The sequence below is a fragment of the Epinephelus fuscoguttatus genome, linkage group LG17, assembly GCF_011397635.1.
Source record: "Epinephelus fuscoguttatus linkage group LG17, E.fuscoguttatus.final_Chr_v1".
Taxonomy (NCBI): Eukaryota; Metazoa; Chordata; class Actinopteri; order Perciformes; family Serranidae; genus Epinephelus; species Epinephelus fuscoguttatus.
In genome coordinates, this window is record NC_064768.1 from 2,434,932 (window position 1) to 2,462,685 (window position 27,754).

At 43.5% G+C, this 27,754-nt stretch overlaps 1 protein-coding gene across 2 annotated transcripts in view; it reads left to right on the top strand.

Annotated features, from left to right (window-relative positions):
- Positions 1-27,754, top strand: part of LOC125904253 (rho guanine nucleotide exchange factor 2-like) — a 281,117-nt gene that overhangs the window by 117,565 nt on the left and 135,798 nt on the right. For both annotated transcript variants that reach the window (XM_049601541.1, XM_049601542.1), the window contains exon 6: positions 27,209-27,318. In XM_049601541.1, coding sequence (XP_049457498.1) covers positions 27,209-27,318 — 110 coding nt within the window. The remainder of the gene's footprint in view (positions 1-27,208; positions 27,319-27,754) is intronic.

Genomic DNA, 27,754 nt, shown 5'->3' on the forward strand with positions numbered 1-27,754 from the left:
CGAGATCTGCTGTTGGCCATGTGAGGAAAACCCAGCGAACTATATCCACAATCTCTGGTTTTAGTCCATTGAGGAAAAGCAGACGCAGTTGAGTTGCGTGTCTTTCACCCTCTTCCCTCAACTTCTTCTTCTGTCAGTCCACCATACTGCATCGCTGCTTGTCTCAGGCGGTATAGATAAGCAGAGACATTCTCATCTGCCCCCAGCTTAACCGCCACCACTTTTCCCCAGTCCAAACAAACAGGGAATTTCGTTTTCAGTCTTGTCATCAGCCGAAGTACAATGGCTTTGTAATCAGCATTGGCAGCGTTCTCAAAGTCATGGTGGGCCAGTCTGACATTTCCAGTTTCTGCAAACAAATCAGCCACCTTGTGCCAGTCATTTGTCATTTATTGTGACAGCATACGTCTCAGTTCATTGATTTGGTTGGTCTGTACTGCTGAATCAACAACAGCAGTTGCTCTCCAAATTTCTCTCCTCCCTCTATGATGAGTGGCAGAGTCGCCATGGCCTCCATCATGTCACTCATGAGCCATGGTCTGCACACGAGTTGTGTTTCTCTGTTCCCACCTGCCACCTCCATCATAGGAGCATCCATCTCCTTCTTTGAAAACTTTTCCGCTGCGCAGGGCTGATGTGGAGATAGGATCCGGGTGAGGTGGCACATCGCGGCTTCCTTTCTGTGCTTTCTTTTTTGCTTTTCCCTCTTCCTTTGGCGTTGATCCAGAGGAGCCAGCTGCTCCCTCCAGGTCAGGTAGTTCCTCCAGTTCGGGTAGTTGCACATACGGTGGGGGCCGTGTGGGTGGAGCCGAGTCGAGGTCCGAATCCAGCTTCGAACACTGTACTGGGAAACCTTTGGAGCCCTGTCTATGCTTGGCTTCCCTCATCCAATTACCAAAAGCTGACCAATCTGCCTGGAACTTGACCTTACCCCCAAACTTCCCTTCTAATCCCCTTCTTTCTAAGTCTGTTAACCTCACCTCGAAAGCCTCGAGCAGCTGAACACTCAGGCTGCCTGTTCTCGGAAAACAGCACTTATTGACCCACAGATCTAACGGAGCCACGCTCTCCTTCCCATAATTAATCTCCATAAATCTCATGTTGGGAGTGCCATAATCAGGCTCAATTCTCCCCTTTGAGGATTTGCTCTGTCCAGATCCCATTGTAATCAAACTCTCTGTTTTTTTCTTTTACAATTAGAAGTAAATCAAATTTGTGGAAGCAAAAATCAATATCAAATTTTATTTATATTTTTTTTTCCTGAAAACGTGCACGACTTACAAAAAGGAAATGAAATGATCTTCAACTCCCACCTCCGGGAGAGCTTCAACCGCGTCCCGAGGGCGGAGGGGGACATTGAGTCCGAATGGGCCTTGTTCCGCTCTGCCATTGTTGAGGCGGCGGTCGCGAGCTGTGGCCGCAAGGCCGCTGGTGCCAGTCGCGGCGGTAATCCCCGAACCCGCTGGTGGACACCAGAGGTGAGGGGAGCCATCAGGCTGAAGAAGGAGGCCTACAGGGCATGGTTGGTCTGTGGGTCTACGGAAGCAGCTGACGGGTACCGGTGGGCCAAGCGGAGCGCGGCGGCGGCAGTCGTGGAGGCAAAAACTCGGGCGTGGGAGGAGCTCGGTGAGGCCATGGAGGAAGACTATCGATCGGCTCCAAAGAGGTTCTGGCAAACCGTCCGGCGCCTCAGGGGGGGAAGGCGGCAACTTGCTCACACTGTTTACAGTGGAGGCGGGGAGCTGCTGACGTCAACTGGGGACATTGTCGGGCGGTGGAAGGAATACTTTGAGGAGCTCCTCAATCCCACCAACATGTATTCCAGTGAGGAAGCAGAGACGGGGGTCTCAGGGGCGGGTTGTCCAATTTCTGGGGCAGAAGTCGCCGAGGTGGTGAAACAACTCCGAGGCGGCGGAGCCCCGGGGGTGGATGAAATTCGTTCCGGATATCTCAAGGCTCTGGATGTTGTAGGGCTGTCTTGGCTGACACGCCTCTGCAACATTGCGTGGACATCGGGGGCAGTGTCTCTGGAGTGGCAGACCGGGGTGGTGGTCCCCATTTTCAAGAAAGGGGACCAGAAGGTGTGTTCCAACTACAGGGGGATCACACTCCTCAGCCTACCCGGTAAGGTCTACTCCAGGGTGCTGGAGAAGAGGGTCCGGTCGATAGTTGAACCTCGGATCGAGGAGGAGCAATGTGGTTTTCGTCCCGGACGCGGAACCGTGGACCAGCTCTTTACCCTCGCCAGGGTGCTGGAGGGCATGGGAGTTCGCCCAACCAGTCCACATGTGTTTTGTGGATTTGGAGAAGGCTTTCGACCGTGTCCCCAGGGGCATCCTGTGGGGGGTGCTCCGGGAGTATGGGGTGGGTGGCCCCTTGCTAAGGGCCATCCAGTCCCTGTACCGAAGGAGCATGAGTCTGGTTCGCGTGGCTGGCAGTAAGTCGGACCTGTTCCCGGTGAGGGTTGGACTCTGCCAGGGCTGCCCTTTGTCACCGGTTCTGTTCATAACTTTTATGGACAGAATTTCTAGGCGCAGCCGAGTGGTGGAGGGTGTCAGGTTCGGTGATGGGAGAATCGTCCCTGCTTTTTGCGGATGACGTGGTCCTCCTAGCTCCATCGAACAGTGACCTCCAGCTCTCACTGGGGCGGTTCGCAGCCGAGTGTGAAGCGGCTGGGATGAGAATCAGCACCTCCAAGTCCGAGGCCATGGTCCTCAGCCAGAAAAGGGTGGATTGCCCACTCCAGGTCAGGGGGGAGGTCCTTCCTCAGGTGGAGGAGTTTAAGTATCTCGGGATCTTGTTCACGAGTGAGGGTAGGATGGAGCGGGAGATTGACAGGCGGATTGGGGCAGCGTCAGCAGTGATGCGGGCGCTTAACCGGTCCGTTGTGGTGAAAAGGGAGCTTGGCCAGAAAGCGAAGCTCTCGATTTACCGGTCGATCTTCGTTCCAACCCTCACCTATGGTAACGAGCTCTGGGTAGTGACCGAAAGAATGAGATCGCGAATACAAGAGGCCGAAATGAGTTTCCTCCGCAGGGTGGCTGGGCTCAGCCTTAGGGATAGGGTGAGGAGCTCAGACATTCGGGAGGGACTCGGAGTAGAGCCGCTGCTCCTCCACATCGAGAGGAGCCAGTTGAGGTGGTTCGGGCATCTGGTAAGGATGCCTTCGGGCATGTCCAACCGGGAGGAGACCTCGGGGCCGCCCCAGGACACGCTGGAGGGACTACATCACCCGGCTGGCCTGGGAACGCCTCGGGGTTCCCGCGGAAGAGCTGATGGAAGTGGCTGGGGAGAGGACTGTCTGGGCTTCCTTGCTGAGGCTGCTGCCCCCGCGACCCGGACCCGGATAAGCGGAGGACGACGACGACGACGACGAAAAAAAAAAACTTGCTTCACTCACTCTGTCTGTCCCATTTTGACAGCAAGTGTCTCTACTTCTCCTCTAACTGAAATAATCAGGTGTCTACACTGCTTTTAGGTCCCTGACCTAAACCGAGCTCACCACTTTTCCTGCACTCCGTTTCCCAGAAACGGTGCCTGGCACGTCTGCCAACCTATCTCAATAGGTGGAAAAGATTTTCTCCTGCGCAGTCCTAAAACTCACCCGGAAAGACAGCAAGGTGGTGACAGCCACTAGGTTTGTTGGACCCCAATGGTGAAGGGAATCCCGGTTCTCAGACATCAGGCCCTCCTCTCAACCTTCCTTTGTGGTGCAGTTTGAGGTGTAAGAGCCTCAGCTCTTGCTGTGCACAGTCTTCACACCTTCAGTTCAGAATTCCAGAATCCGCTCACAGATGAAGTCCCTTCGTGGTCGCCAATTTTGTGGTGGCAAAATTACAGTAAATGAACAGTTTATGGAAAAGTCTTCACACGTCGTCTGTCTTTCTGAGTTTTATTAAGCATTCATGAATGGACACACACAGATACAACCGCATGAACAGTCAGTCAGTGAGCAAGGGCCGATGTCCTCTCACCCTTCTATGTTTATAGTTCCCAAAACGAGTGAGTGCCTCGATGTTCTCTCACCCTGCTATCTGTATAGTTCCCATAACACAAAAGTCAAAATATATGGCGCTCAGCTGGTTTGACATCCCTAAGACACAACATCTCTTGAGGCTAGCAAGGACACTTGTTGTGGGAACCTCCCTATTTAACCCTATTCCCATCAGGCCTCTATTATATTTCTCACTGCTGTCATAGTAGGGGTAAACTGAGCAATATACATCATACATCATAGCAAGTACCCTTATATAAAAACATGCGTTACACGCTAAAGACAAAAATAAGGTCAAATACCATATTTTCCATCACATGCACGTTCAAGAACACCAACACTGTGCAACAGTTTAATACTGTTTTCAGGTTTCTCTTATGGTCATCGGCCTTGTGAGCATAGGGATCAGCCTCAGCCGATTACCTCAAAATGGCGTTAGATTGGCCTGATAAATCGGCTGGCCGATTGATCGGTCGACCTCTACTATAAGCATCTTTGTCCTTATTTTTAATGTACTGCATAACTCCCAACAGTCTTCAGATATTACATAGAATAAGCCTGTCTCCCAGGAATGAATCCTGTCTGATCAGGTGATACTAACCTTGGAATGAGGGTGTTGAGTCTTTGCGCTAAAAGATTTACCAGTATTTTGGAGTCTGTATTTTGATTTGAAATGGGTTTATATGAAGCTGGATCTTCTGGATCTTTATTTTCTTTTGGGATGACTGTGATTGTAGCTACCTGTAAAGAACTAGGAAGACTCTTAACCATGTTATTCAATAGGCGGGCAAGTGTATTCTTAAACCTTTTATATATCTCGACTGGGAGGCCATCTGGACCACTTACCTTCCCACTTGATAATGAGTCAATAGTATTCATAATTCCACTGACATTTATTTCGATACCCAAATCATTTGTTAATTGAGGAAGGGAGAGACTTTCCAAAAATGTATTCATACTTGTATTCATACACAGTCAGAAGACTGTGGAAGCTCAGACATATACAGATTTTTATAAGTCACTGAAAACAGAACAAATATCCTTTGACATAAAACAATAGTTACCTATTTTACCTTTTATCTTGGTGATAGATTTATGTTTGGATTGATTATTAATTAATGCTGCCAGGTACCACCCTGATCTGTATCCCTGTTCATATAATTTATATTTCTGCAAAAACAAAGCTTTTTCAGCCTTCTGCGATAAAAGAGTGTTGAGAGCCATCTTAGCTGTCACAACTCTATCACAGTTTGCTTGAGTTGGCTTGAGTTTTTGTTGTTGCTAATACATTTCCTTCTCTTAGTAGTTTTATAGGTGATAATAATCCCTCTTATGTATGCCTTCATAGTTTCCCACAAAATAGATGGGGTTACCTCATTGTTATCATTATCATGAATAAACATTCTTTACTCCTGCTCTTCCCATTCACGAAACTCAGGGTCGGCCAACACTGATCTGTCACATTTCCATCCAGATCATTTAACATTGTGATTCTGGATAAAAAGACACTGATGTAGGTCAGATATTAAAATAGACCCTATGTTAGATTTCACAACCCTGTCAATGAAGACATTAGGAACTAATATAATATCACTTCCAGAGTATGTTTTATGGGGGTTGGAATAAAAAGAAAAATCATTTTGACAAGGGTTCATAAGTCTCCAAATATCTGCTAGACCGACTTCATCCAACATCTGCATGAGTGCTTTGGGTCTAACTCCCATATTCTGTGATTTGGGAACTGGGTATTCATTTTTAGTAGGGTCTAAAACACAGTTCCAGTCTCCTCCGATAATTGTTAGAGGATAGCAGTTTTCCAACAGCAGACCAGTTAGTTTAGTGAATCGGCACACAGGAGCATTTGGGGCAGCATACACATTTACGATAGTAATCTTTTCTCCATATAAATAACCATGTAATAAAGATATAACAACCCTCTGGATCAACATTGCAGAAATCTACTTGAACAAGTAAATTTTTAAATATCAACACTGCCACACCCCTACTCTTGCTATTGTAGGAGACCGAATAGACTTTGCCAACCCAATCTCTCTTTAATTTAATATGCTCTGACTTGTTCAATCAATCAATCAATTGTATTTATCAAGCCCAATATCACAAATTGCAATTTGCCTCACAGGGCTTTACAGCATACGACATCCCTTTGTCCTTTGGACCCTCGCAGCGGATAAGGAAAAACTCCTTTAACGGGGGAAAAAATGGTAGAAACCTCAGGAAGAGCAACTGAGGAGGGATCCCTCTTCCAGGATGGACAGACGTGCAATAGATGCCGTACAGAGCAGATCAACATGATAAATTAACAGTAATCTGTATGACACAATGAGACAGAAAGAGAGACAGACAGAGAGAGAGACAGAGACGGAGAGAGATGCAGGACAGACGGTAATGACAGTCGCTTACAACAACATTAATGAAAGTAATAATATTATAATTGTAATTCCGGCTATTGTGGTACAATATGTTGAAAGTTTATATTAATATCTGATAGTATACATGTGTGACAATAATCATATGTGTATAATAACAGTAGAAGTATGACTAATGACTAATGATAACAGCAGCAGGAGGCATCTGGCAGGACCACGGCAGCAGCACAACCACACACGTCACACTATCCAGGCACCGCTGAGATATAAGTTAACCGCAAGACAGTGGAGCACAAAGGCTCCGGAGAAGAAGCCGAGTTAGCAAGATGCAGTTACAGGACATGAGAGAGAGAGAGCGAGAGAGAGCAAGAGAGAGAGAGAGAGAGAAGGAGAGAAGATGCCCGGTGTATTATAGGAGGTCCCCCGGCAGATTAAGCCTAAGTCAGCCTAACTAGGGGCTGGTACAAGGCAAGCCTGAGCCAGCCCTAACTATAAGCTTTATCAAAAAGGAAAGTCCTAAGTATAGTCTTAAATGTGGAGACGATCTCTGCCTCCCAGACTGCAACAGGAAGATGATTCCACAGGAAAGTGGAGCCTGATAGCTGAAGGCTCTGGCTCCTGATCTACTTTTGGAGACTTTAGGGACCACGAGTAACCCTGCATTCTCAGAGCGCAGTGTTCTGGTGGGATAATATGGCACTATGAGCTCTCTAAGATATGATGGAGCCTGACCATTTAGAGCTTTATAAGTTAACAGCAGGATTTTAAATTCAGTTCTGGATTTTACAGGGGGCCAGTGCAGAGAAACTAAAACAGGAGAAATATGATCTCGTTTCTTAATTCCTTCTAGTACACGTGCCGCTGCATTCTGAATTAGCTGGAGAGTTTTTAAAGACTTATTAGAGCTACCTGATAATAGGGAGTTACAGTAATCCAGCCTAGAGGTAACAAAAGCGTGGACCAATTTTTCTGCATCTTTTCGGGTCAGGATGGGCCTAATTTTCACAATATTACGCAGATGAAAAAATGCAGTCTGTGAGGTTTGTTTAAATGAGAATTAAAAGACAAATCTTGGTCAAATTTTGCTCTGAGGTTTCTTACGGTAGTACTAGAGGCCAGACCAATGCCATCTAGAGAAAGTGTGTCATCAGATAAAGAGTCTCTGAGTTGTTTGGGGCCAAGAACAATAACTTCAGTTTTGTCTGAATTTAACATAAGGAAATTGGTGCTCGTCCAGGTTTTTATGTCTTTAAAGCAATTATGAAGTTTAGTTCTTGATTAGTTTCTTCTAGCTTTATCGATAAATGCAATTGTGTATCATTCGCATAACAATTATAATTTACAGTGAACAGAGTGATTTCTAATGATGTTACCTAAGGGAAGCATATATAGAGTGAATAGGGTTGGTCCGAGCATTGAACATTGTGGAACTCCAAAACAAATTTTAGTATGTAAGGATGATTCATCAAGAACAACAACAAACTGAAAACGATCAGATAAATAAGATTCAAATGCCATACTAAGATCTAATAAAACAAGTACAGAGACAAATCCTGTGTCTGAAGCAATCAAGACATCATTTGTAATTTTAACTAGTGCTGTCTCAGTGCTATGATGCACTCTAAATCCTGACTGAAATTCTTCAAATAAATTATTATCATGGAGAAAATCACACAGCTGGTCTACGACTACTTTCTCAAGGATCTTTGAAAGAAAGGGAAAATTAGATATTTGCCTATAGTTGGCGAACACCTCTGGATCCAGGGTGGGCTTTTTTAGAAGAGGTTTAATTACAGCTACCTTAAAAGACTGTGGTACATAGCCTGTTAATAAAGATATATTGATCATGTCTAATAAGTGAGTGTTAACTAAAGGTAAGACTTCCTTAAGTAGCCTAGTTGGGATGGGGTCTAAGAGACACGTTGTTGATTTAGATGAAGAAATCACTGCGGCCAATTGTTGAGGAGATATCGGGGAGAAGCAATCTAAATATATATTAGGTCTTACAGCTGTGTCACAGCCAGAAACCTGGGGTTGTTCTTATTTTTATTTTCTTCTATTAAAGTTGAGTAATAGTTTGCTCTGGCATTGTGGAGGCCCCTCTTATACATCTTGTTAAGATGGCTTTCTTGAAGTAGTGCAATCGAGTAACTTTCTTTTTTCAGAATTGACAGAATCTTGAATAAATACAGAAAAAAGAGAGAAAGCAAGCAAGAAAGAAAGAAATACACTTTGCACCCCTGTTCCTCAAAATTTTTCATCTGCCCTGCCCCTGTACCTGTACTGTGCGCACTGAGAGTGGGGTCTGTGTCAAAATCTGGTCAAGATAGGCAGATATTTACGTTACGTTACGTTACGTTACCTGCATTTCATAATAATGAAAAGGTCCAAGCCTTCAGGTGCGGGAGGAGGAGGAAAAGAAAGTCCGATATAGAGGTATTTCGTCTGTCTTATGTTATCTTTAACCCTATGGGCCTGAACGACGCATAGTGCGTCCAAATTCACACCTGTTCTTCTCTATCGATTTTCTCTGCGACTGTGAGCGAAACCACAACTTTCCGACCAGACCAAACACTTGTAGGTAGTCCAATGTTTTCACAACGAAAAAAAAAAGATAAATTTACAATAAATTAATGATGTATAACAGAGCTTTCATACAGCTTCGCACACACATTACTCTTAGATGGATTACTTTCGAATGCAGACTGGCACAGAAATGCCACGCATATCACATGAAAGTGCAGGACCAGAGCTTTCCAGTGATACCACACACATCATTGTGCTTTCATCCCATCATGCTATAAATACAGATCAATTGTCTACAAAATAAAAACCTGACGAATTTCTTTACAATCCATTATACAGATCTTGTTATCAGTCACTTCATACAGTGAGGAATATTGTATCTTACCATGTCTTAGGCTTGCGTGTGTTTCTCCCTGTCTATCCACATTTGTAGTCCGGCTTTCAAGATGCAAATATCTCCATATTGTCCAGTTGACACACATCAAACTTTGTATGACAAGACCAGCGCACTTCACCTTTGCGCAAACAGACAACTGAGGCCTAATTATGCATGCATGACAGGGCCGTAGTCACCATATACATTGAGGGGGACACGCCCCCCCCTTTAATTCAGTCGTTCAATCACCTGTTCTACACCAAGTGCCACACCAACTTTAAAGTTTCAGAGTAATATTGTCATGATTGTTACCCCCCACCTCTTGCCCTGAGAAGGGATAAAAGGAAAATTAAAGCTGCAAGCAGCTGTGATCGGGCCCTCGCTCTCCCGCATCAACGCGGGGTGCCAGCAGCACGCATCACTGAAGCGGTTATGTGAAAACTCAGTGTAAGTTAACCCTGACGTGGTGTGACGTTTCATCTTCCTACTCCAAGAAAACCCCTATGGGGAGGTTTTTTTTTTGAAAATTTCAAGGGGGACTATAGAGGCATTTTGTCCCCCCCATGGGCGACGCCCCTATCAGATGTAAGAGCTTGCCATTCTTGACCTGTGTATCAATTTCGTAAGGATATGAGGTCGCTGAAGCCATCTAAAAGCCAAACGTATTTGGTGGCGAGGGTGGCGTCATTATGGCCACACCCCTTGACATAGAGAAAAGCTTATAATAACAGTTGATCAGCATGGTCTCAGGGGCTGAGGCTGCCAAGCAACCAGGGGCTGTGGAGAGACCCAGAGCTGGCATGGATTGGTGGTGTAAATGTGGGGCTTACTGGCCACTTTATTAGGTACACCTGTGCAATCTAATACAACAGCTCCGCCACACATTGTACGTTTACAAATGATTTACATTTCCAGCTTTTGTCAGAAAGGTGATTATTCTACTTTATTGTTGAGGTCATAGTGGGTGGTATTGGTGTACTGGAGTGCAATATATTTAAAAGTGTTCCTAATATTTGTCCCCCTCAATTAGACAAAATTAGATGACCACCCCAGTACACCACCACCATTCACTATGACCTCAATAATAAACAAAGTAGAATCACCACTTTCTAGATGATGTCAACAATAACTGAAAATGTATAAGCTTCAGGGAAAATAATCATGGTATAGTGGTTCTGCTGGATTGCATTAGATTACACAGGTGTACACAAAGTGGCCAGTGACTGCATGTTACATACATACAGTATTTCCTCAAATAGTAGCCGGGGCCACTATTAACAAAAAATAATTTGGGACCAGGCTACAAATAGGGGCAGGCTACTATTTGAAGGAGGCTTTTAATAAAAGAAAAAAAAATCACAGCCAAATTTGAAAAAAACAAATAATGTATTTTTTTTTTAATTGAAACAGCAGAAATATTTATGTAAACTTGTCTTTACAGTAAAAATGTATATTTTCTATATAGTATTACAAATAAAGTACTGTATTATTTACAGTAACAAACTTTAACAGTAAAAATAGTTTTTGGTGTTTTTGTAAATCACCACTATTTACTATTTACTACACCACAGTGTACTAGTTGTCCTGCCTTGAAACAGTGAATCATCTCATCCTCTGTCCCATCTGCAGCCACCGTGATGCCACACACCTTACAAGACAACATGGCACAAATTAATTTTAAAACTAGGCTACATTCATAATTATGACTTTTTATCTCACAATCTCACAATTTTGATTAGGAATGGCTATTTTTTCCATTACTGGGCTTCCATAGATAAAGATGGTTACGGTAAAAATATCAGTGCCAGAGGCGGTCCTAGCTAGTTTTACGCACTGGGCAAACCCCCCCCCCCCCCCCCAGCCCCTCCATAAGTAACGAACAGTTCCTAAAGTGTGGTGAGGGCCCTACTGAAACAAAGGGAAATGTTAACGGCTCGTTTCTCCTCTGACACGCCACATACCTGTGTGCCGCTACGGCTCGGTTGTCCAGGTACTACTGGGCAGTCATGACACCAACGAAAGAGGAAATTACTGGACCTGGAGTCGGATTCTCTGCGCCGGTAAGCCGTTATCTTGCATTTTTCAGCTGCTCTCGTGTTCCCTCCTTTTGTGAAGGTCTCGTTGCCGTCCTCTGCCAACCAGGCGTCATATGCCTGGCGGCGTATTCTCCCGACATATGTTTGGAATATTTCAAACCTTCTAGCTTTAAATTAACACTGAAGTTGCGTCTTGTCGCCATCTTATCTGTTTACAATCAGCTGAGAATGCGCAACTGGGCATGTGCCTGGGTGAGGTTTGATGTGTGTGTGGATGTGCGTCTCTGTCTCTGTGGATGTATGTAATCCAGGTCTAGCGCTCTATAAATGCCAGAACCTCACATAAACATGTCCGGTTTACAAAAGAGGCCGGCGTTTATTTATTAAAATTTTTTTAGACCCAGTTACTAAAAGAGGCCGGCTGCTAATAGGGGCCCAGTTTAAAATTGAGGAAATATGGTGTGATGATGGTAGGATGGGACGAGAGTACGCCTCAAAATAATCACCGGAACACGGGGAGAACATGCAGAACGTACAGCAGAGAGGTTGCTGAGCAATATACACAACAATCACTTACCACATCTGCTCGTTTTGTGATGCCGAGAGGTGGTGTGGCAGTATCTTTCAAGAAAAGCATTTGAACCATTCCTGAGCTTCTGCGCTCCATCCTTTCACTGTAGTCCTTGTAAATAAACATTTTCCGGACCGTTTCCACAGGCGTGTTGGGATCGATGTCCAGCACAAATAGCCATTGTTTCATCCTGTCCATATAGGTCACTCTGCTCCACATCTTCGGCTTGTTACCGCAATCTTTACAATACATGTGTAAACCATGATTTATAACAGCACTCTGTAAACTTTTCTCAAACTTTCTGCTGCGTCCAGCTGACGATACCGCAAATGCAAGGCTGCAAGTAATAACTACAGCACTGTGTCAGGTAGGCACTGTATCACTCCGCCCAGTGGTTTACTCAAGAATGTAGTTCTGAGTATTTGCTTCATTTGTCATAATGTTACTTAATTATACATTATTATTTCATAGTTTGGGGAATGCACAAGCCATGTGTTTTTCCGGTAGAGCGTTTTGGAGTCGTTTGATGGTGTATTTGATTAGTTTTGAGCGAGAGAGGGGGCTGTATCACCTGCATTTCAGCTGGCAGCTCTGTCCCACCAATCTAAAAACAGCAGGCACTGACAATTAAATGTATCAGATGCAAGAGCTCGCCATTCTTGACCTGTGTATCAATTTTCATGAGGATATGAGGACACTTAAGCTATCAAAAAGCCAAACGTATTTGATGGCGAGGGTGGCGCCATAGCGGCCACAACCCTTGACATAGAGAAAAGCTTTTAATAACTTTTGATCAGCATGGTCTCAGGGTGATCTGTACCAAATCTGAAGTTGATTGGACAAAATCTGTAGGAGGAGTTCGTTAAAATACAAAGTTGTCGAAATCACAAAATCGCCACCAAAATGAAATGTTTAAATCAAAATGGCCAACTTCCTGTTTGGAGTAGACCATTGGTGGCAGAGACTTTTTGTGCGTCTGGGTGACGTACACATGTGTACCAATTTTCATGTTCCTATTCCAAAAAAAAACCCTATGGGGAGGGGTTTTTGAAAATTTCAAGGGGGAGCTATAGAGGCATTTTGTCCCCCCATGGGTGATGCCCCTATCAGATGCAAGAGCTCACCATTCTTGACCTGTGTTTCCATTTTCATGAGGAGATGAGGTCGTTGAAGCCATCAAAAAGCCAAACATACTTAGTGGCAAGGGATCGATAGTCGCCACGCCGCCACATGGACACCATTAGACATAGCTTCACAGCGTTCATAAGATAGCTTCACCAACTTGTTTTGCATGCATTAGAAGTGGAATGAAGTTGATGCAGTCAAGTTTGTGTCATCAGTACATGTTAAAGTAAAAACTGGTGACTTCCTGTTACCACCGAGGGGCGCTATGAGTAAGGTGGGATATTAACACATCTGGGCGTTCGGGGCGTGGCCATCATCATGTCCAGCAAGTTTGAAGCTGCTGAGATCAAGTATGTGGGCATGAGATCCGTTCAAATTTTGATGGTGAGAAAACAAAAAGTCGCCAAAGTTTGTTACGCCCTAGCGGCCACGCCCCTTGACATAGTGTAAAACTTTAATAACTTTTGATCAGCATGTTGTCAGGATGATCTGTACAAAACTTGAAGTCAATTGGACAAAATCCCCAGGAGGAGTTCGTTCAAACATGTCAAATATTCAAATCAAAATGGCCGACTTCCTGTTGGGTTTACAGAATTGGTCCAAGAGGATTTTTTTTGCATCTTGGCATGTTCTATGAGCCCACCAGTTTTGATGCGTGTAGGTGAAACTCACAGGCGGGGCTCGAGGCACGAAATTTTCTAGGGGGCGCTATGTCGCCATTTGGCCCCGTCCACATATAACACTGCCAAAATATCAAATTTTTCGCCAGACCAAACACGTGTGCCAACTTTGGTGAGTTTTTGAATTTGAGAAAGGGGCGAAACTGGGGACTTAATGTTCGTAAGAATAATAATAATAATTAAAGCTGCAAGCAGCTGTGATTGGGCCCTCGCTCCCCATGCAGCCGCGGGGGCCTGAGGCACGCAGGGGCTGTGGCGCGAATCGAGAAGGGAGAAAAAACCTGGCAGGAGCGAAAAAACGCAATGTTTTGTTCATCCACCAGGTGGCGCTACAAGCGTAACCAGATGTGGCCAGGTGCGTTCAGGGGTGGACCCTCATCACACGTGAAATTTCGAGCAAATCGCACAACACATGAAGGATTTATGCCAAATTGATGTTCCGTGGTGAAGGATGAAAAGTCGCCTCTGCCGCCGCGGCAGCCTGCAACATGACAGGACACATGTGTCACTGTGGAGATTCATCAGCTTGATCGTCATGTGGCCATAAAATGTAGTTGATCAGGTCAGGAGCTTGAGGTTGGTGTTTGTCAGTGTAAAAGATGGCATTTCCTCTTTCCACAAGGGGGCGCCATGAGCAAAATTGCCTACGAGCATATGGAGGCGTTGAGGGTGGGGTTCTTATCATGTGCAGAAATTTTGAAGCAGTTTGGATGAATTATGTGGGAGAGAGAGCTGCTTGAATATGCATGGCGATGGATCAAAAATGGCAGCGCCATAGCAGCCACGCCTTTTGACCTACAGACATGCAGAGCACAACCTTTGATCAGCATGGTCTCTGGATGATCTTTAAAAAAACTGAAGTCGATTGGATGAAATCCCTAGGACGAGTTTGTTAAAATACAACATTTGGAAATCATGCCAAAATGACAAGTCAAAATCAAAATGGCCGACTTCCTGTTTGGAATAGACCATTGGTGCCAGAGACTTTTATATGTGTCTGGACAACATACACGTGTACCAATTTTCATGTTCCAACTCCAAAAAAAAAAACCCTATGGGGAGGGGTTTTTGAAAATTTCAAGGGGGTGCTATAGAGGCATTTTGTCCCCCCCCATGGGCGACGCCCCTATCAGATGCAAGAGCTTGCCATTCTTGACCTGTGTGTCAATATTCATGAGGATATGAGGACGCTGAAGCCATCAAAAAGCCAAACGTATTTGGTGGCGAGGGAGGCGCCATAGTGGCCATGCCCCTTGACATAGAGAAAAGCTTTTAATAACTTTTGATCAGCATGGTCTCTGGATGATCTGTAAAAAATTTGAAGTCGATTGGATGAAATCCCTAGGACTAGTTCACTAAAATACAATATGTGGAAATCACGCCAAAATGACAAATCAAAATCAAAATGGCCGACTTCCTGTTTGGAGTAGACCATTGGTGCTAGAGACTTTCATGTGCGTCTGGACAACATACACATGTGTACCAATTTTCATGTTCCTATTCCAAAAAAAAACCCTATGGGGAGGGGTTTTTGAAAATTTCAAGGGGGAGCTATAGAGGCATTTTGTCCCCCCATGGGTGATGCCCCTATCAGATGCAAGAGCTCGCCATTCTTGACCTGTGTTTCCATTTTCATGAGGAGATGAGGTCGTTGAAGCCATCAAAATGCCAAATGTATTTAGTGGCGAGGGATCAATAGTCGCCACGCCGCCACATGGACACCATTGGACATAGCTTCACAACGTTCAGAAGATAGCTTCACCAACTTGTTTTGCATGCATTAGAAGTGGAATGAAGTTGATGCGGTCAAGTTTGTGGCATTGATATGTTAAAGTAAAAACTGGTGACTTCCTGTTACCACCGGGGTGCTCTATGAGTAAGGTGGGATATTAACATCGGGGCATTCAGGGCGGAACCATCATCATGTCCAGCAAGTTTGAAGCTGCTGAGGTCAAGTATGTTGGTGGGAGAGCCACTCGAAATTCGATGGCAAGAAAACGAAAAGTCGCCAAAATTTGTCACGCCCTTGCGGCCACGCCCCTTGACATAGAGAAAAGCTTTTAATAACTTTTGATCAGCATGTTCTCAGGATGATCTGTACCAACTTTGAAGTCGATCGGACGAAATCCCTAGGACGGGTTTGTTCAAATGTAAGTTGTGGAAATCGCCCTAAAGAGAAAAATTCAAAACAAAATGGCTTCCTGTTGGGATTTTACCATAACGTCAAGAGACTTTTTTGTGCGTCTCCGTATGATACATGGGTGTACCAAATTTCGTTTGCCTACGACAAACTAACCCCAATGGGGAGGGTATTTTGAAAATTTGTAGGGGTCGCTGTTTAGGCCTTTCGCGCCAACCATGCGCAGCTGCCCAAAAATATCGAATTTCACATGTGGCCGGACAAATGTGGAAAGTTAGAAGCATTTTGACATTTGGGAAAGGGGCAAAATTGGGGTATGAAGTCGGGTAAAGAATAATAATTATAATTAAAGCTGCAAGCAGCGATGAACGGGCCCTCGCACCTTCATGCAACTCGGGGGGTCTGGCAGGATGACTTCTGACGTGTCAGTTCATTTCTGTCAAAGTTAGACATCGCATGCAGGAGTGACTTTGCATATCCCTGATACAGTGCTGGAATGACATATTTCACATTTTGTGTCACTTCCTCTTTCCACTAGAGGGAGTTGGAGAGCGCAGTAATTATACATCATGTTTTTGTACATCAAATATACACCACAGCATTTAACTTTCAGATAAATCAAAAGATAAGTGTTTGAGACCTACTTCCTGTCACAACTAGCTAACACTATGAGTATCAGGAAATATGGTCATATAAATGTTTTCAGGGCAGAACTAATATGAATCATCTGAAGTTTGATGGAGATCAGAACATTTACGGCAACAATATAGCAATTTCCTGTTTCATGGCGAGACCTCAAAATTAAACCCTCTGCAACATGTATTGACACTAATGATATGTCATGTTTGTGTACATCAAATACACACCACAGCACTGAAATTTCAGGTTAATCCAAAGATAAGTGTCTGGTAAGAAGTACTTCCTTTCACCACTAGGTGGCGCTATGACTATCACGGAATATTGTCATATAAATGTGTTCAGGGTGGGACAAATATGAATCATGTCAAGTTTGGTGGACAACAGACCATTTACTCCAAATATATAGCAATTTCCTGTTTCATGGCAAGACATCAAAAGTAAACCCTCTGCAGTGCGCGTAGACACTAATAATACGTCATGTTTGTGTACATCAAATATGGACCACAGCACTGAAATTTCAGGTGAATCCAAAGATAAGTGTCTGGTAAGAAGTACTTCCTTTCACCACTCGGTGGCGCTATGACTATCACGGAATATGGTAATGAAAATGTGTTCAGGGCGGGACTAATATGAATCATGTGAAGTTTGGTGGAGATTGGACCATTTATGCCAAAGCTACAGCAATTTCGTTTTTCATGGCGAGACCTCAAGATTCAATGCTCGGCAGTGGGCGCGCCATTCAACATTGGGCAAATCCTGTGATAACTTTTGGTCACAACATAGTCACGCTTACATACACCAAGTTTGGAGCCAATCCAATTAAATCTGTCGGACAAGTTCATTAATTTACAAGCCCTGGAAATGGGCAAAAACGCACAAAAGTGGCACAAGTAAATTCAAAATGGCGGACTTCCTGTTGGGTTTGGAACATGGCTCCAAGAGACTTTTTTGTACGTAATAGAGTGTTATAGGTGCCTACCAAGTTTCATACATGCAGGTCAAAGCAGCTTTGGGGGCTGCTTAATTGAAATATTCTAGGGGGCGCTGCTGAGCCATCTTGGTGCATCAAAGCACAAAAATCACATCAGACAACAGGACTTGTGACTTGTGATGTGTATGCCATGTTTGCTGAGTTTTCAAGCATCCCTTGTCCCTTCAAAACAACATCGTGTTTAATGGCGAACAAGGCGGCGCCACGGTGATGGCGTTTGATGAAAACTAAAAAGCTTCATTTTTAAGCATCATCAAGGTCTAAGGACTTAGACCAGCAAGTTTGAGGTTGGTCTGATTAACCTGCTAGAAGCGGGACATCAAAGAATATATAAAGTAGCTATCTGTTGCCAGAAGGTGGCGCTATGACGGTGATTCAAAATTCCTCTGTAGATGTGTTCAGGGCTGGACTGTCATCTTATGTGTGAAGTTTTGGCAAGATATTCCCACGTGGAGTCAAGTTACAGCAACGTTTATCATCACGGCGAAACATCAAAGTTCGCCGCCAGGCCGTGGCCACGCCCTTTGACGAAAACTCGCAGTTTCCACAATAAAGCGTCATCAACATCTTATGACTTTTTTCACCAAGTTTGAAGTGGATCTGGTCAAGTCTGTAGGAGATGTCCATTAAAGTCTAAAACATGACATTTCCCGTTGCCAGTAGGGGGCGCTATGTTTATCTCTAATTATTGACATGTAGATGTATTCAGGACGGGACTGGCATCAATCCTGTGAAGTTTGGCCAAAATTGGACCATGTATGCTGGAGTTATAAACTACTTCCTGTTTAGTGGCGAGACCCCTAACTTTGATGCCATCCCACAGTCACATGCATTGACGAAAACTCAAGTTTTTGATAACTTTTCATCTTCAAGGTCTTGGGATGGGACAGACCAAGGTTTGAATTCAATCGGATAAAATCTCTAGGACTAGTTCGTTAATTTATGACCCCTGGAAATGGCCAAAAATGCACCAAATTGCACAGTAAATTCAAAATGGCCGACTTCCTGTTGTGTTTAGAGCATGCTTCCAAGAGGCTTTTTTGTATGTCTCTATGCGTTACATAAGCCTACCGAGTTTCATACATGTAGGCTAAACTAGCTTCAGGGGCTGTTTCCTCAAACATTTGTAGGGGGCGCTACTGAGCCATTTTTTGGAACCCGCACACGAGAGCCTTAAAATATCAATTTTTTCACCAGATCTGAGATGTGTGCAAAGTTTCATGAGTTTTCGGGTATGTTAAGCCTCCCAAAAAGGCAATTCATTTGGAGGAAGAATAATAATAATAATAATAAATCCTTGCATTTCAATAGGGTCCTCGCACTGCTAGGTGCTCGGGCCCTAATAATAAATCCTTGCATTTCAATAGGGTCCCCGCACCGCTAGGTGCTCGGGCCCTAATAATAATAATAATAATAATAATAACGGGCCCTCGCAGTCCACGTGCGTCAGGGCATGCTGCCGTCTGGGGGCCTGCACCTAGAAGTCTTGTCAGCTGTAGTAAATAAAAAAATAAACGTTATCTCTTATATACATTTCCAGTACACAGGTAGGCACCCAACCCACGTATGTATTTTTCCAAAAAGTAGAAGCTGAATACATGCCAATAGTTCAAAGTCTTCTGACTCTTTAAAAGTTGACATGGTGTCTCTAGCTCAAAGTATGAGGGACAAGAAGAGGTTGAAATTTGTTGAGTTTTGAAGAGGATTTCAAGATTTTCTAATTTACTGCCATTCACACTAATTAGACTGCCACCAGAGTGCCACCTATTGGCCGATTTCCACCAAATTTTGCACAAACCCTCATCGGGCCATGGAACACAATTAGCTAAAGTGCTGTTTTAATTGGACTGTATTTGGTCAAGATATGAAAGACTGTCTGTTTTGAACTCAATGTGTAGGAATTTGTTGTTTTATGTTTTGGGTGTTTTTTGGACGATCAAAATTCTTTTGATAACTTTTTATCAGGAGGGTCCACAGATGCTACTTGCAAAGTTTGGTGCAAATCGGTCAAATCGCCTCGGAGGAGTTCGAAAAAGTACATTTTTCATTTGTCGCGATTTAACGAATGGAAAGTTACCGTGAAAGTGGGCTTGGCTTACACTACACAATTCAGCTGAATTCAGAGAACACGTAAATAGAGGGTTTAACAATGTGCGGCATATTATGTGGGAGTTATTAGCCAAAAACACACTTTTGCATTGAAAATAGCGCCACCTGCTGGTCATTTTTGGTGTGTGAGTTACAGGGGCCAGTCTATACCACCCCTATCAATTTTATTTCCATGAATGTTATGGTGTTGGCACAGTGCCAAATATTAAATTAGACGGCCACCAGAGTGCCACCTCATGGTGGATTGGTAAGTCCTTCAACAGATATCCTCAGGAGGGCATTGACAATAATTATACCAAGTTTTGTGTTAATCCGCCCAACCGATGTTGAGATATAAAATACTTCAATTTAAAGAGCGCCACCTTGTGGTCATCACCCGAAATTTTGCACAGAGCCTCAGGGGCTCATGCGGAAGTAGTAAACTGAGTTTCATGTCATTCGGACACACCAGTGTGGAGATATGCAACACTTCCTGTTTTGTACTAAATCTGCAGGAAATTGCTATGTAATAACTTCAGTATTCTTTGGAATATCAAAATTCTTTTAATAACTTTTTGTCAGAAGAGTCCACAGATGCTGTGTGCAAAGCTTCGTGCAAATCGGTGAAATTGCCTAGGAGGAGTTCAAAAAAGTATGTTTGCAATATTTTGTGAATTTGCGAAAAAAACAGTAGGCGGAAATGGGCGTGGTATAATCACGAGATTCAGCACAATTCACTGAACGCGTGGATATGAGGTTTTTGAATGTGCGGCAAAGTATATGGGAGTTATCAGCCAAAACGCACTTTCCTTAATAATAGCACCACCTACTGGTGGAAATTCAGGAGGACAATAGATTATAAAATTTTCCGCCAGGTGTGACTTATATTCCAAGTTTGGTGAGTTTTGGGGTATGTTCAGGCAGTGAAAAATGTGATCATATGGGCGGAAGAAAAACAAAAATAAATTAAAGCTGCAAGCAGCGATGAACGGGCCCTCGCACCATCACGGAACTCGGGGGGGCTGGCAGGATGTCTCCTGACGTGTCAGTTCATTTCTGTCAAAGTTAAACAACGCATGCAGGAGTGACTCTGCATATCCCTGATACAGTGCTGGAATGACATATTTCACATTTTGTATCACTTCCTCGTTCCACTAGAGGGAGTTGGAGAGCGCAGTAATTATACATCATGGTTTTGTACATCAAATATACACCACAGCATTTAACTTTCAGATAAATCAAAAGATAAGTGTTTGAGACCTACTTCCTGTCACCACTAGCTAACACTATGAGTATCAGGAAATATGGTCATATAAATGTTTTCAGGGCAGAACTAATATGAATCATCTGAAGTTTGATGGAGATCAGAATATTTACGGCAACAATATAGCAATTTCCTGTTTCATGGCGAGACCTCAAAATTAAACCCTCTGCAGCACGTATTGACACTAATGATATGTCATGTTTGTGTACATCAAATACACACCACAGCACTGAAATTTCAGGTTAATCTAAAGATAAGTGTCTGGTAAGAAGTACTTCCTTTCACCACTAGGTGGCGCTATGACTATCACGGAATATTGTCATATAAATGTGTTCAGGGTGGGACAAATATGAAACATTTCAAGTTTGGTGGACAACAGACCATTTACTCCAAATTTATAGCAATTTCCTGTTTCATGGCGAGACATCAAAAGTAAACCCTCTGCAGCGCGCGTAGACACTAATGATACGTCATGTTTGTGTACATCAAATATAGACCACAGCACTGAAATTTCAGGTGAATCCAAAGATAAGTGTCTGATAAGAAGTACTTCCTTTCGACACTAGGTGGCGCTATCATTATCAGGCAATATGGTAATGAAAATGTGTTCAAGGCAGGACTAATATGAATCATGTGAAGTTTGGTGGAGACAGGACCATTTATGCCAAAGCTACAGCAATTTCGTTTTTCATGGCGAGACCTCAAGATTCAACGCTCAGCAGCGGGCGCGCCATTCAACATTGGGCAAATCCTGTGATAACTTTTGGTCACAACGTAGTCACGCTTACATACACCAAGTTTGGTGCCAATCTGATTAAATCTGTCGGACAAGTTCGTTAATTCACAAGCACTGGAAATGGGCAACAATGCACAAAAGTGGCACAAGTAAATTCAAAATGGCGGACTTACTGTTGGGTTTGGAGCATGGCTCCAAGAGGCTTTTTTGAACGTGATTGAGTGTTACAGGTGCCTACCAAGTTTCATACATGCAGGTCAAAGCAGCTTTGGGGGCAGCTTAATTGAAATATTCTAGGGGGCGCTGTTGAGCCATCTTGGTGCATCAAAGCACAAAATTTACATCAGACAACAGGACTTGCAACCTGTGATGTGTATGCCATGTTTGGTGAGTTTTCAGGCATCCCTTGTCCCTTCAAAACAACATCGTGTTTAATGGCGAACAAAGCGGCGCCACGGTGACAGCATTTGATGAAAACTAAAAAGCTTCATTTTTAAGCATCATCAAGGTCTAAGGACTTAGACCAGCAAGTTTGAGGTGGGTCTGATTAACCTGCTAGAAGAGGGACATCAAAGAATGTATAAAGTAGCTATCTGTTGCTAGCAGGTGGTGCTATGGCGGTGATCCAAAATTCCTCTGTAGATGTGTTCAGGGCTGGACTGTCATCATATGTGTGAAGTTTTGGCAAGATATTCCCACGTGGAGTCAAGTTACAGCAACGTTTATCATCACGGCAAAACATCAAAGTTTGCCGCCAGGCCGTGGCCACGCCCTTCGACGAAAACTCACAGTTTCCACAATAAAGCGTCATCAACGTCTTATGACTTTTTTCACCAAGTTTGAAGTGGATCTGGTCAAGTCTGTAGGAGATGTCCATTAAAGTCTAAAACATGACATTTCCCGTTGTCAGTAGGGGGCGCTATGTTTATCTCTAATTATTGACATGTAGATGTGTTCAGGGCAGGACTGTCATCAACTCTGTGAAGTTTGGGCAAGATTGGACCATGTATGCTGGAGTTATAAACTACTTCCTGTTTAGTGGCGAGACCCATAACTTTGACGCCATCCCACGGTCACACGCATTGACGAAAACTCAAGCTTTTGATAACTTTTCATCTTCAAGGTCTTGGGATGGGACAGTGGGTCAATCGGATGAAATCTCTAGGACTAGTTTGTTCATTTATGACCCCTGGAAATGGCCAAAAATGCATCAAATTTGCACAGTAAATTCAAAATGGCCGACTTCCTGTTGGGTTTAGAGCATGCCTCCAAGAGGCTTTTTTGTAGGTCCTGGAGTGTTACATGAGCCTGCTGAGTTTCATAAACGTAGATTAAACTGGCTTCAGGGGCTGTTTCCTCAAACATTTGTAGGGGGCGCTACTGAGCCACTTTTTGGAACCCACGCACGAGAACCTTAAAATATCAAATTTTTCACCAGTTCTGAGATGTGTGCAAAGTTTCATGAGTTTTCGGGTATGTTAAGCCTCCCAAAAAGGCAATTCATTTGGAGGAGGAAGAATAATAATAATAACAAGTTATAGCACTTTCGTTTTTCATGGCGAGGCATCAAACTTCGCCGCGCCGCCATGGTAACGCCTTATGAGATACGTGCAATCTTTTAATAACTTTTAATCATCAAATGGTCTAGTTGCAGCATGCCAAATTTGAAGCCAATCCAATGCAAGTGTTCTCTCTGAGCTATCTCCTCCTACATGGTTCAAATCGCCAAAATCAGAATATTCAATTCAAAATGGCTGACTTCCTGTTGGGTTTAGCCTATGGGTCCAAGAGACTTTTTTGCGCGTCTGGGTGTGATACATGTGTGTACCGAATTTTGTTCATGTCGGTGAAACGGGCCGCGGGGGCTGCTGTTTAAAGGGCGTGGCCAAACCATTAGGCCACGCCCCCTTACGAAACTCATATCATATGATCAAGGCAGGGCCAGTTACAACCATGTGAAGTTTCAGGAAGATTCGACCAAGTACGCCCAAGTTATAGCACTTTCGTTTTTCATGGCGAGACATCAAACTTCGCCGCACCGCCATGGTAACGCCTTACGAGATACACGCAATCTTTTAATAACTTTTAATCATCAAGTGGTCTAGTTGCAGCAGGCCAAATTTGAAGCCGATCCAATGAACCATGTAGGAGGAGATAGCTCAGAGAGAACACTTGCAAATCGCCAAAATCAGAATATTCAAATCAAAATGGCTGACTTCCTGTTGGTTTTTGAAAAAAGTCCAACTGCGCATTTTCGTGTGTCTTGGGATGATACACGACCCCTCCGAATTTCGGGGGATTTGGTAAAACGGGCTGCCGGTGGGAGCCGATTGAAATTTTCTAGGGGGCGCCATTTCGCCATTTTGCGACTGGCATCGTTGAGATTTTGCGTACCCCTAAATTTTCGCCAAGACGAATGTGCATGTCAAATTTGGTGAGTTTTTGAAAATGGCAAAGCCCCCAAAAATGCAATCAAAGATGCGGAAAATAATAATAATAATAATAATAATCCTAAGGAATACAATAGGGTCCTCGCACCGTTTCGGTGCTCGGGCCCTAATAAATCATCAGGAGAAAAACAATAGGGACCTCGTAGGTCTCCTGCTCGGGCCCTAATAAACAGTGTGATTTCAATAGGGTCCTCCGCGGACGACTTCGTCGTCGCTCAGGCCCTAATAATTAAAAAAAAAATAACAATAATAATCAATCGTCGCGATTATTAGGGCCCGAGCGACGACGAAGTCGTCCGAGGATCCTATTGAAATCCTGCTGTTTATTATTTTTAGGGCCCGAGCAGGTCACAGACCTGTGAGGTCCCTATTGTTTTTCAAATGATTATTATTGTTATTTTTTTTAAATTATTAGGGCCCAAGCGACAACAAAGTCGTCCGCGGAGGACCCTATTGAAATCACACTGTTTATTAGGGCCCTAATAATAATAATAAACAGCATGATTTCAATAGGGTCCTCCGCGGACGACTTCGTCGTCGCTCGGGCCCTAATAATAATAATAATAATAATAATAATAATAATGAACAGCGCGATTTCAATAGGGTCCTCCGCGGATGACTTTGTCGTCACTCGGGCCCTAATAATAATAAACAGCGCGATTACAATAGGGCCCTAATAAACTTTGCAAGTAGCGTCGCTCGGGCCCTAATAAACAGCGCGATTACAGTAGGGTCCTACGCGGACAACTTCGTCGTTGCTCAGGCCCTAATAAATAATAATAATAAACAGCGCAATTACAATAGGGTCCTCACGGACGACTTTGTTGTTGCTTGGGCCCTAATAAACGGTAAGAAGAGAGAAAAAAAAAACCTCATTCCCAACATAATTACATGAGTTTGTCAACTCAATCTCAATATGATGCATGCTGCACCTCAAATACCCACTCTGTTAAGATCGATGCAGTACCATCCCCTTTTTAGTCAGCAATTTAGAATTTCCAGAGGAATGAACAGAGATGGGGGGTGCATTAAATCACCCATTCAAAATAACTGTTGGCCTATTATCAACTCTATGAGGTGGGGGAAAGAAAAAAAAAGAAATAGAATAGCATCAGTCGCACTGAAGCCATATTCAAATAATTGCTAATCTCCTCAAGATATGTCTTTAATGAAGTTCTGAGCGGGGCTTTTTAAAGAGCCTTTTCCAGCCCTCATACTCTACAAAGAGTGTTGCTGGAAAAAACAGCCCATACCTTAGTTCCATACTGCGGAGGCACTTCTTGACCGCTGCAAAGGACTTGTGTTTCTCCTGGAAAGCTGCGCTGAAGTCTGGATGAAGAAAGAATCTCTTCCTGTTGACTCTCAGCTCTCCAACTACCCTGGCTCATCGCATCACCTTGACCTTCTGTTGATAACTCAGGAATTTAAGGATGATCGGTGTCCCTGCCTGAGCAGATGATTCTTGTCTTTCTTGGGTCCAGTGGGACCTCTCCACCATCAGCGGTTCGGAGCCTTGCCCCAAACTGAGAGCATGCGTCAGAAGTCGGACGACAAATGCGGCCGTGTCTTTTCCTTCTGCTTCCTCTGGGATACCGACCATCAACGGGTTAGACTAGCGACTTTTATTCTCCATATAATCCACCTTGGATTTCAGAGAGTCCACCTCTTTTGAAGAGAGCTAATTTTCTCCGTGGCAGTATGCAGATTGTCCTCATTTGCGCTCACCATGTGCTGCATTTCCTCATATTGATGATAAAGTGTAGCCGTATTAACATCGATCTGATTTACTTTTTCCTGAACGGCACAGAAGTTTTGTGTCAGCTCACTTTTTATCTCACTGACTATCTCAAATTTTTTTGTTCATAATTCTGTTCTTGATTCTGCATCATGATTGTGGGAAATGAAATTTCTAAACACTGACCGTCCACGTAACACACCTTAATTAGTTTGGCATGTCTTCAGTCCTCAGGAGGTGCACTGATTGATTTAAGGCGTAGCAGTTGTCATGATTCTGGGAATATCTAGACTTCCAGCTCAGTTCCAAACAAGGAGAATTGCCAAAAAGTCCACCTCAAGCAATATAACAGATTATGTTTTCTAAGAAACAATGTATTCACTTAGGTAGACAGACCCATTACGCAGGGCTACACACACATATCCACTCCTACTGCCACCTTGAAGCTGTGCATGGAAGCAACTTATCCATGATGCATCATGTCACAAGCTATTATGTTATAAACTTGTTCCTTGGCCCACAGCCTTTCACCAAATTTCATCTTGATCTGTACATTTATTTTTAAAAACCTGTTAACATCATATTAAAAAACATACAGGGCTGAAAGCATGACTAATGTTCCATTTAGCTGGGGTAATATTTTAAAAAGTGATGTTTTTTTGGTTAGTTCTATACCCAATTTCATTTCCCCTCTCCCACACAGTGGTCTAAAATGAGAGACATGGTCAACATAGCTGAAGTGATTAAGCCCGATTTTGCCTTATAATTGATGCTACATATCATATGCTTAGGGTGGAGCAGGATTTTTTTATTTTTATATTTTATTTTCAAGTTTCAATTTAACAAAACATACAGAGCACACACAAACATGGCTCCAGATCCCCTCCCTCCAGGAGTAGGTAACAATCAACAGGTAAAGAAATAAAATTAAAAAAAGATAAATAATACATAAAATAAGAGGCAATATAAATAATTCTGGCTCAATCAGAAGACCAATAGTGTATCAATCTGGTATCCTTTTTATAACAAATCTGATAGAGGTGTTGGTAAAGTGTCAATATAGGTAAAGTAGGGCTGCTAAATCTTAAGAAAGGTGTTGTATTCATTTCTTAGAGTATACATCTTTTCAAGTGGAATGCAGCTGTTCATTTCGAAAAACCACCTGGCTATGGGATGATGGGAATCAGACTTCCACGGCATTGCTATGCACCTCCTGGTAATGCTCAAAGCTATTTCCAAAAACCTCTTTTGGAAGTTCTGTTAAGAAGCACTAATGGTTGTAAAGTTCCCCAGTAGGCAACTTTGTGGATCCAGTGGGGGTGGAGCAGGATTACAACAGAAGGCTCAGCTGGGCCTCTAGTTCCTGCCTGTACGGTCTCTGTCGGAGCTGTCCCACCAGCTGTTTGTGTGTGTGTGTGTGTGTGTGTGTGTGTGTGTCTGTGTGTCTGTGTGTCTGTGTCTGTATTGCAGGACCCTGAATGACGACTCACCCCTGGGTCTGCGTAGGATTCTGTCCCAGTCCACAGACTCCCTCAGCTTCAGGAACAGAGCTATGTCAATGGAGTCTCTCAATGATGATGGTATCAGAACATTCAATCTATACTAACTATTCACCTCCCACCTCCCTCATATAGATTGTAAAGTGTATGTGCAGCAGCATGATAGCACAGAGTTAAGAACACTGCAAAGCTATAATTGTCTGTACACATCCACACCTACATGACTTAGTAAATGGTTGAAATGTAGTGACTGATAAACTGAGAAAAGTGGTGGTGAAGTAAGCGAGACATATAGCTACAGGATAGTTAGAAGGGCAATAAAAGTGACATTAGGAGTAAAATGAATACATTAGTTGGTGATGAATGAACTGATCTGGCAGATAGGTGATTCCCATGATGTAAATGAAGTGCTTTAAATTACTCTTTTAGATGCGTGCTAATGAGTGTTGAGGGTTAAGTGAGATGGATTATGACTACCAGGTTAGGTGTGTAGTGTGTCACAAGAAGCAAGATCAGA